General features: G+C 37.5%; 1 protein-coding gene across 1 annotated transcript in view; it reads right to left on the reverse strand.

Moving 5' to 3' along the window:
- Positions 1–112: 112 nt before the first annotated feature.
- Positions 113–11,219, reverse strand: part of ABCA6 (ATP binding cassette subfamily A member 6) — a 63,824-nt gene continuing 52,717 nt past the window's right edge. The window contains 13 exon segments of the mRNA XM_017863698.1: positions 113–485; positions 622–677; positions 2,478–2,557; positions 4,255–4,395; positions 4,592–4,711; positions 5,674–5,768; positions 5,843–5,918; positions 6,430–6,584; positions 6,974–7,065; positions 7,949–8,066; positions 8,673–8,793; positions 9,486–9,577; positions 10,783–10,860. Coding sequence (XP_017719187.1) covers positions 384–485; positions 622–677; positions 2,478–2,557; positions 4,255–4,395; positions 4,592–4,711; positions 5,674–5,768; positions 5,843–5,918; positions 6,430–6,584; positions 6,974–7,065; positions 7,949–8,066; positions 8,673–8,793; positions 9,486–9,577; positions 10,783–10,860 — 1,326 coding nt within the window. The 3' untranslated portion in view covers positions 113–383.

Consider the following 11,219-nt stretch of genomic DNA (forward strand, 5'->3'; position numbering starts at 1 on the left):
CCAGGATGGTCTCGATCTCCTGACCTCGTGATCCGCCCGTCTCGGCCTCCCAAAGTGCTGGGATTACAGGCTTGAGCCACCGCGCCCGGCCAAAAAAGTCATTTTTAAAAAATTCTATGTTTATATAGTTTGATTTCCACAATACCCAGTGCCTGACTCTTTGGGTGGCTTTACTAATATTTTGCATTGCCTTTATCACAGGTTTGCTATCACCCCTATGTTTGAGAGGAAGAATAATTTTTAAATTTATGTATTTATTAACTAAATATACAAAATACACCTGATGTTAATTTTAAATGATCTTTAAAATTAAATGTACTACTAATTATTACATAAAACATAAGTTTATAGGACATCAACAAAAAATTACTAGGTTTGAGGTTTTAAGGTTCATCTGAATGAGGGAGGAGTTTCCATCTCATTGTTGTATCAACTTCTTCATCAAAATTTCCCACTTCCTGCTCTTTAGAAAGCTCTAAGAATACCTAATTAGGAGATAAAGAAGAAGGAAAGAAGGAAGAGAGATTATCAAGTTGTTGGTCTTCCAAACGAATAGGAAAATGCATGTTGCTTTCATGTGAAATTTACCAGGATGATACAAAGTCAAACCAGTTGACTTACCTTCTCCAATGTGCACTGAGAGAGGCTGTATTCTTCCAGGTTAAAGTTATGCTTCACTGATGGAAAAAAAAAAAGACTAGTATTAAGAGTAGATGCTTACAATTTATTACCAATAATTTTTTCAAAATCACAAATGATAAAAATATAAATCATTAATATAAATAGATAAAGTTGAATAAGCAAATACTTGATGTAAGGATGCAATAATGAAAGCCATAAAGATTTAATGTAAATACATATTATATTAATATTGATGTTATCATTTTCTCATATTATGTTTCAGTAATATTTGTTTTGGTATTGCATGCATATGTATTTGGAAGATACATATGTTCCTTGAAGAACTAATCATCGGTCAAAATATTGTTACACATGAGGAAGATCCTATCCCATCCTCTTTAAGAGAACTCAAAACTCCCTTCATCCAGTTCATCTGTTATATCACCTCTCTGCTGGACTTCCCCACCAAAAAGTCTGTGTGACAGTTGTTACCAGATTCACATATCCATGTGTGCATACTTCACCATTTATACACTAAGAATCTGCTAGGTGTGAGGCACTCGTAGATGCCAGAAATAGAACAGTCAAGAAAATAGACAAATACTCCTGCCTTGATGTAGTTTGCATGTTAGTGGGAGGAATTAGTGACATTAAATACACAAACACTTAAATATATGATAAAGTTAATGATGATAGTGGCTTTAAAGAAAAATAAAGCTGATTAAAATAAATAGGGAGCACTAGGCACTCTTTTTTACCAGATAGTCATATCGAGAAGGCCACAGTAATCAGGTAATAATTGAACCAACACCTGAAAATGGGAGGAAGAGACCTGGATGTTTAGGAAGGAGAATTCCAGGAAGAAGGATTAGCAAGTACAAAGTCCTGAGGCAGGAGCTTACATGTCTGGCAGCATTTAGGAAGAACTAGAAAGTCATCTGTCTAGTGTGGAAGGAACAAAACAGAGATATACATTATGACATATATTGTGTCAAACATAATGAGCCAGGCATTGTTCTAGGTGCTTAAAATATTTACTCATTTAATCCTAACAACCTGGCCAAGTGGGCACTAAGAGTATCCATCATTGTAGAGACGAACCATCTAGATATGCAGGGATTGAGTACCTCACCCAACGTCACCCAGCTAGTAAGCAACAGGCCTGGGCTGAGAACCCAGAAAGATGGGGTCTAGAGTTTGAGTTCTTCACCATTATGCTGTGCTGAGAAACTACACCACGATGGTCTGCTGTTGGGAATGATGGGGTCGAAAGCAGAGAAAATGATGACAGGAGAGTGAGTGTGGACAATTTCAATTAGCAAGAGGAGTTACACACAATCCGGGGGATGGTCGAAGCGATCATTCAAATAAGAAGGCCAAATACACGTGCACAGACACAAGGAGGTTGATGGATAGATGGAAACTTTCTCTGTTGCTTCTATTTTATTAGTGAAATACAAAGCAAGGGCATCTACTGAGGGAGAAAAGTGGGAAGGAGGTGGATATGTAAGGAAAGAAAGGGAGTAAAGTAAGAATTTGGGACACTTGGTGTGAATGGATTCTACAGGCCACACACAGGGGCTTTTAGGGTGGGATGCCATGGCTTCACAGTAAGAACAGTCAAGCATGTGTGTTTCCTGCAGCTTCAGTCCCTGCACTGGAGATTAACCTCTTTTCATAGAATCAGATTAACCTAAATTGGGGTTAAATCGCACCATTACCTACCATTAGGATTCTTAAAAATCATGCCCTACGGGCCTGTTTTAAAAAATTGTTACCCAATTAGCTTCCATTAAATTATTATTTTAGTGTTAGTTAATTCTTCAAAAGATTTATTTGAATGTGGTCACTCTTACCTGCCTCTAATTTGTGAAAGGCCTGCGATAGAGGGTAAACGTCTGCCACTGGCAGCTTATAGGTTAACAAGGAGGAATACCTGAAAACAGGAAGATGTCGTATTCAACTCTGAGTTTCAAGGGGAGAAAATGAGCATCAGAATAAATATTGACACTACCAACAATTTTCTTCTTAAAATAAAAGTAATGCAAATTAATGTATGGCTTAAATATGAAATCATAGCATTGTTTTGAAATGATTTTTGGTATCTGGCTGTTGCAGACAGCTCTCCTGGTAATAACTCAGCATAATTACATATGTGCTTAGCTTATGCAAAACCTTTGCTTGTTGAAAATCTGGTATTCTGAACTATTCCCTCTGGTTAGTTCAAATTAGGTTGGCAATTAACCCAAAATAAGTGTTCATCTTTGTAATCAGAAAGCTAATTCATTGTTTTGTTTTATTTAATGAATGAATTTTTTCTTTATTTCTGACACTTCCAGCAATTTGCATTACATTTACAATGGAAAATATAAACATTTAAATAAAAGTAAATTCAGGACTATTTTGTAAAACCATAAATAGTGGCAAATCTTGGAGATGGAGGTTGATATTGGCAAAAGATCTGCAGGGAAGACATACTTACTTTGAAGGCTTTCTAGGCCCTAGGGCCATCCAGAAGTAAGGAAATCGATAGAGCTGGGGCTGCCAATCAAAAAACCTCAGAATCTCCTTGATTCCCCCTCCTCCCAGAAGTCTAACTTGTAAAGAATAACATGAGGTTGGGAGAGTTGGAGTTAGCAGTAGAGGAAGGACATAAAATACTTTAACTAAATCCTTCCCTGACCTCTAAGGAAGAGCTATAATTGATTTGGGGCATCTTGCTTCTGTGTGCTACTTCTGGCTGTAAACCCTCATGCCCTATTCCCAAACAGGGGTTTGGTGCTCCCAGGTGGCACTAAGGTTGACCAGATGTCCAGGATTGGCCTTTTTCAGACCAGCCCCTGCTCTTTCTGTCTTATCATTTTTGATCTTCCCACTTATATTAAAACCGCTTCTCTGATTTGTGACACCAAACGTCTGGGAATGGGACGAAGTTATACGTTCTGATATCTATCTTAGAAAATTTAATTACATTTACACTGGGCTAAAATAAAATAGTAGCTTTTATGTCCTATTTTTTGATGTGCTTATCTCTCCACAGCAATTTCAAATTCAGTTTCTGCTCCACCTTCTTGCCCTCCCCCAAACAACATACAGACGTACACAAACACACACACACATACACACACACACACACAGATATGTGGGCATGCACACACACCCCTTTCCAGTCTCCATTTTAAGGTACGAAAATTCCATTTAAAGAGAGACTCTTTGATGATCTCAATTGCCATTTGTTTCCTATGGGGAAAATTCACCCTAAATATTTACATCTTTTACATTTTAAAAATTTATATGTTAAGCGTTTATAAGGAGGCCCAGGAAGGACACCACTGTGGTCCTGTGTGGGTTTCAGTCATCAGAAGCTCCTTTCCCCAAGTCTTTCCAAGTCCCCCTCTGAAGCTAGGAATCAGCCTGGGATGGCCAAGGAGGGTGTGCCTGGGCTGCCCCGAGGGACACAGCTTCCTGAGTAGGTCTCAATCTCTTATAAACTGGAATACTGAACAAATCAGTTTCTGCGGTCCCTAACTTTTATTTTGAAGTAAAATCGCTATGAATTTCTCACACAGCTAAAAGGAAACCACTGAGTGGATAAAGCCTCTGTATTTCTCCATAATCAAAAGCCGGTCTCACCTTTCCTGCCCTGCTGCCTGTGAGAAAAGCTTCAGAATCTCATTGTGGACCAAAGTAACTTGAGAAGGTTCCTTCACTTTCAGCTCTAGAATGTAATCCTTGCCAAGTTTGTTTTTCAGGTGTTGGATGGAACCAATGCATCTATGGGCAAGAAAGAGAATATGTTGGAAAAAAATATTGCCCTTATTTTTTTAATGTTATTCTTAAATTTCAAATGTAGAAGAAAAGGTGTCACCAAGGAAGCCAAACGGAAGGGCTCCAGCCACACAGGGATTTTGCTCTTTCCATGGGAAATCTCATTTTGGGCATTAAATGCAGGCTCTGGAGAGACACCCACCTAAGCCTTCCAGACACCATGATGGCCACACGGTCACACAAGGCCTCTGCCTCAGCCAGATTATGGGTGGTCAGGAGGACACCCCTCTCTGTGTTTTTAATGACTGCCTGGATTGCCTGCCTGAAGTGAGCAAAAAAATTAACAGTATTTAAAACAACTAAGTGCAGAAGAAAAACAAGATAAAATACAATATATGAATCACATTCAGATCCTAATTCAAAAAAAATAGTGCAATGTAAGCACCGACTAGGTTTTGATAACATAAAGAAAATTATTAAATATTTTTAGATATGCTAATCATATTGTAGTTGAGTTAAACACCTTTTTTTAAAGAGTTAACAAAACTCCTTAACTTCTGAAGATACTAACTGAAATATTTATAAATTAAAGAATATGCTGCTCTGTTTTTCCTTCAAAATAATCGGAAGGTGGAGAAAGGAAGTAGGTGAAGATACAGATGAAAGGAGATTGGTTCTATTGATACCTGCTGGAACTTCTCCATGGGAATAATGGATTCATAAGCAATTCTCTACATTTGTATAAAATTGCCATAACAAAGTTTTTGTTAAAGTTGGAAAAGTACTGGACAGTGACAAATATGAAACTAGATTGAAGGTTTTATTATTCCAAAGGGTAAATCCTAGATGGGAAAGTAAGAAAAAGAATAAACCCAAGAAAAACTGGAGGAACAAATTTGACAGGTCACATTAAAAAGGAAAAAAAAAAATCGGAAAATTGTGTCAGGAAGTTAATAGTCTCCAAGGAAACAAAGTAGAAGGAAAAAAAGAGGAAACAGTTATAGACATCTCAATAATTAAAAGGTAAAATATTTTTGTATTTTAACAGTCCACATTAAAAACCTAAAACCCCAAGAAAATGTGAGGTTTCTTAAACCTGAATACCACGTGAACATCATGCAGATTAGATCATCTATTGGTTAAATATTTGTTTTCCTGATAATATAAATTATGTCCACTGAATCAGGAACCAGTGGGTTTGAGGACTGATTTTCCAAGATCACTTAAAATATGCAACATTCCCCTAATGTGCATCTCACAGCTCTGGGGTATAATGATGCTCACCACATTTGCTGCTGCCCTGTGGGGTCTACGCCCGTAGATGGTTCATCCAGGAGCAAGACAGGTGAGTTTCCCAGGAGGCTCAACACAAAACACAACTGCAATGCAGAAAAACACCCGTTTGCTGCCACACCACACCAGCTCTCCATAGAGCATCACACACCACACATACCTTTCTCATGGTTCCTGTTGTTAATTTCTGCACAGGAACATTCAGCTGCTCATGCAGTTTGAAAGCACTCACTAATCTGATAGAAAACAGAATGAGGACATCTGGTCAAGAGAAGGTTTTTGGAAAATCCAAGCACACAGAACAGTAACGGCATTGGAGGGAAGTTTAGCAATATTATTGTCAAAATCCTAACTCACAATTTTAAAAAAGAGATTGATTTTGAAACATGAAATATTTTTTTTTATCTCATAAACAGTTTTAGGAAAAAATTAGAATTCTGAATGAGAAACTGAAAATGGATGATTATTTCATGTCCAGGATTTTTAAATTAGAAAACTGAAATGGATGATGACTTATGGTGATTCATTCATTTATTCCTTGTCAATTATTTTATACAATCATTTTTTAAAGATCTCTCATTCAGGGATGCAGGAAGTCAGGTCTTGTCCCTCATCCCTGCTCTGCCACTGACACTCTGGAAGGGTGGAGATATCATATTCACTCTCCGTTCTTTATTAGTGAATTCATCATCATTGCAACAGTTTCCCTGCATTCTGACACAAAGGAATCGCAGGTCCCATCTGTACCTTGCAATGGTGAGCCTTGCATCCGCTTTGCTGAGCCCCTTGACAGCAGCGTACACCTCCAGGTGCTCCCTTACCGTCAGCATGGGCCACAGCACGTTCTCCTGAGGGCAGTACCCCAGGTGACCCAAAACTGAACTGCAGCCTTTCAGTTCCACCTAAAAAAATAAAAGAGCTTTAGAAAGGCATGCAGCCTTTTTTCCAATAGTGCAATTACTCCAGAAACTGACATATATAAACGCCTACATTGTTTAACCATCAAATAAATACTATAGAAATTACTTCATATATTTATCACAGAAAATGATTTAAAGTACTAACATAAAAATATAGTTTTACATGCAAAGGAGAAAAGAGACCTAATAAGCTCAGGTAGTTCCTGAGAAACCGATGAGGAGAAGGTAATTGGTTTCTGGTAATATTCCAAGTCCTGTTATAAACACTTGATGCCCAGTAAAAATTTCAAGAGGGGTATAGTCTTTCAAAGATGGACTCTGTATGTATCATGAAATTTCTGTTTTGGAAACGGAAACCATTTCCTCACTACCTCTCCAGCAGTTGGCTTTGTGATCCCAGATATCATTCTAATAGATGAACTTTTCCCAGCACCATTGGGTCCCAGCAATCCGAAAATTTCACCTGAAAGAAAGAATCAGACTATCAATATTGGAAGTGAAATACTGAACAACATAAATCTTTTGTTCCAGTGAAATCTTCTAAGATCTCTGTACCCTTCAGTTAGTACTATTTTGAGATTGATAACATACATGTAATCCATGTCACCAAAGCATGTTCTTTATTTTCTGTAATTATGCCAAATGTTATGGCAAACCTTGTGAATTTGATGTCAATACATCTGTCCTTCCCCCTCCCCCCCGGATTACTTGTTTCAGTTGGAAATGTGCCCAGTTGTTTTCCATAATAGATGGCTGATGCACTGAGTACGTGTATGAATGATTCTCAAACTTGAGAAGTTAGGGATATTTTCTTCATCCCAAATTCAACTACCTGTGTTCAAGTTACCATCATCTTTCATCCCAACTGATATAAAAGCCTCTGAACTTGTCCCCCCACAACCAAACTGACAAATAAACAATAGCCAATCTGTAATCTTTTCAAAATATAAATTAAATATGACACAAGTCCACGAAAAACTCTCCAATGGTATTTCACTAACTTGTACAAAACACAAACTCATTGCTGTTTTCAAAAGCTGTACCTAATCTGGCACTGCTCAGCTCTATAGCTTTATCCCTTCCATTTATGGATGCATCCAGTGGCCTCTTGGCTGAAGATCTTTCCAAATGTGTCTGTGTCCCTGCCCTCATGGTTTACTCTACCTGGATTCTCTTTGTCTAGTTCCTTCACAATTGTATTTCCAGAGTCTAAAACACTCCCTGGCACACTAAAAATATATATACATTGAATAAATGCTTCAGCAAGTACAACTGTGCCTATGACATAGATGCTCAACAGGTAGTTCTAAAAATAATGATGAATTGTAAAAGGGATTATTACAGACCTTCTTGAACACAGAAAGAGATATTTCTTGCTGCTATTTTCTTCTTCCTCTTTGAAAAGCAACTTTTCTTCTGGCCTGCATATTCTTTGTGTAGACAGCTGGCAATTATAACAGGTTTCTAGAAGAGATGACAGCATGATTTTCCTCTTAAATTTCAGAGACTTTAGTTCTCTGCTGGAACCATTCATGCCTTATGTCATAAACCAAACCATATTTTGAGTTGAGAGTAATTCATGCTGCTAAATGTATACCCTTTCATTAACGTAGAAAATATTTCTTGCTTCTAAATAGACTAAATTTCATGGAAGCAGCTCATTGTCTTGCCAGAAGAGGGATGGCTAACCTCATGGAACCATGTCAAATAGTCAGATAGAGTAACCCTTAAAATCTTAATCTCTATTTAGCATTCTACGACAAATCTAACTTAAATTCTTTAACTCATGAGGTCTTGTTTGGTCTTGCAATTACAGCCCTAATTATGAAAGCCCACTTTTCTCAAAAGAAAAATAAAACCATTAGGTTTTGTGTTCTTTTTAGCTTCTAGGAGACTCCAAATAAGTGAAGTGCCTTGATTATGCAGGCACTTCTTTGGAGTGTCCTGCTCGCATAATATAGAAATGCACCAAACTCCAAACTTTCAAAATGAAACCCAGCGTATCAAATCCTGTTCTTGACAGTTCTTGAATATCTCCATTAACATCCATTTTGCCCCTTGTTTTTTTACCTCGTCTAAGATTGAAGTGGTCAGAGCAGTTGCTGTTCTTATTCTTTCTGCTTGAACATCTTCATCTTCATCTATGGGTTCTTCTGGATTTGGTTTAGCATCTCTACTTTGGGGGGAAATTCTACAGAGAAAATGAAATGTTTTACATGTGGTATTCTAGCTGTTAAAAGATGTGTCAAAAATCAGCATTCCTGTGATTTTACTACTGTCCTCTTCTCTAACATGCAGGTGATGATGTGATGATGACTGTCAACATCGCTTCTGCTTTTGCCAAGAACTCCTGTCCCACTAGCCAGAATCCCTTTCTTGGTGTTGTTGCCATTCTTCCAGTAAGAATCTTTGACCCTTTCAAATCTGTCAGCAGATATTGCTCCTTTCTCTTTAAAATCCATGTCACTTTCATTTTCTCTACTCAGTCTGAGCCCATCTTCATCACACCAGATTTTTTTTCAACATCATTTACTGCTCACCCTTTCTACGCCCTCCATTTATAAAACACTCAACTATGTTGCTAAATCAATTCCTTCCCATCTTTTTTCTTCAAGGATGCACAATTATCTCGGAGGAGAGAATGGCATATTTGGGTGCTTACTAAATTTTGGATGGAGTGAAGGTTTCTTACAGCTGCTTACAGCCAGAACTCTGCCTGGGAGTTCTATCTCTTGGCAGTAAGGCAGCAATCCACCTTCCCTCATGACAATCAACATGTGCTTCCCTTGTAGATGTAAATCTGTATTAACAAGATGATAGCGCAGACACCATCTAAGAATGTTAAAATATGATATTAAGTATAAAGTTAAATTTCATCCCAACCTGAAAACAGGATCTTTTCGCATTCTTTTCTTTCCATATTTTAGTTCCATACATCTTAGAACAAAAACGAATAGCAAAGTCTGAAAGTAGGGCTGTGAGCAAAGAAATACAGTTATATTTAGGCATAGGTTCACAAATATTATTTAAACATTTGAATTAAGTTGGTGGTATTTTGTCTTTGGGTAAGTAGTTGTGAATCATTCTCATAAGTTGGCAGAGAGATGTAGCTATACATTCACAATCCAGGTTAGTGAAACCTGTCTCCTTTCTTCTTGCCACCCACATTCAGTTTGTAAGTAAATTCTATCTTCTCTATCTTCAAAATTATCCATAACCCAATTATTTCTCACCCCTACTCGTGGTATTCCTACTCAGGCCTAGGTCATTATAATGTCTCACCTGGAAGGTTGCAACCCCTTCCTACCTGGGCTATCTCTGCCCCTCTTGCTCTAAACATCTGTTCTGAACACAGTATCCAGAGCTACTTTTTAAATACGTAAGTCTGAATTTACCGCTGTGCTTAAAACCCTCCAATGACTCCTCCTCCATCACTCAGAGTAGAGTCAAAGCCTTTAGAGTAATCTAGATTACCCTGTGCAACCCTTTCTCCTGGCCTCTCACTTTATCCCATGAATTCTGTGGCCATCTTTCTTATCACTCTTTACCTTGGTCATTCAGTCAAAACCACACTGGCCTGGCTGACCCTGGATTGAGCCAGGGTCACTCTTACTACTTCCTACTGAAGTGCTCTTCTCGAAGCCTTTCCTGACCACCCATCTGATACCACACATATAATCCATTTAGTTTATTATCCGTCTCCTTCCACTAGAATATAAGCTCCATGAGGGCAGGGACTTCTGTCTTTATTTTCTCCTGTGCCTAGAAAAGTACTGACACATGGGATTCAAAGACAGTAGTTTCCTGCAGCCTAAATACACCAAAATAATCATTTTCCCTTTCACCTGTATTATTCAATTTTCGCCTTTTTATCTATTATTCAAAGAAAGTAAGTTATATTGCATCTCTGTCTTTTACAAGCTCTCTCAAATTTAGAGGAGGGACAGTAAACAGGATAAGTAAACAAAAAATTAATTTAATATTAAATTTTGGACATATATAGCCAATCCAAGCATGTAAAAAGTTAACTCTAAGGGTTAGAAACATGTCTGAAGGTAATTGCTTTATCAAGATCATATAAAAACATTTTTAAAGTGGCACATTTTGGACAAGATCAAATTGTTATAGTGAATGACAGTCATCCAAAAGAATGTGTGCTGAGGTGGAAAGTTCTTCTTACTATGAAGCAAACTAGAAAATCAGTGGCACTCAATTTGAAATTTGCCTCTGGAGATTCTCTGTAGTGCTGCTGGTCTCTCTGAAAAGACAAAACAAAACACACACACACACTAATGATAATTCATCTGCTTTATGATTTGCATTTACATAATATAAAATTCACATATTGACTATTTTCCTTATCAAGCTCAGTTTCTCTGTGTGCACTAGTGACAAAGTAATTCCCCACAGAGAAGGAGAACCTCCTACTCAACTCTTGCTGTCTCTCAATAAGCAAGTAGCCTATGTCTGTTGCTCTCTTCCAATTTTTTTTTTTAATTTGGTTTTAACATTTGCAGAAAGTCTACTAAAAGTATAGCAGAGAGAGGTGTTGGCACTGGTAAAATTTCTGGAGGTTAACAATATTTTCTTTTTTTTTTTTTTTTTTTTTTTTTTTTT

This window comes from Rhinopithecus bieti, unplaced genomic scaffold, assembly GCF_001698545.2.
Source record: "Rhinopithecus bieti isolate Rb0 unplaced genomic scaffold, ASM169854v2 scaffold_2349, whole genome shotgun sequence".
NCBI classification, from domain to species: Eukaryota; Metazoa; Chordata; class Mammalia; order Primates; family Cercopithecidae; genus Rhinopithecus; species Rhinopithecus bieti.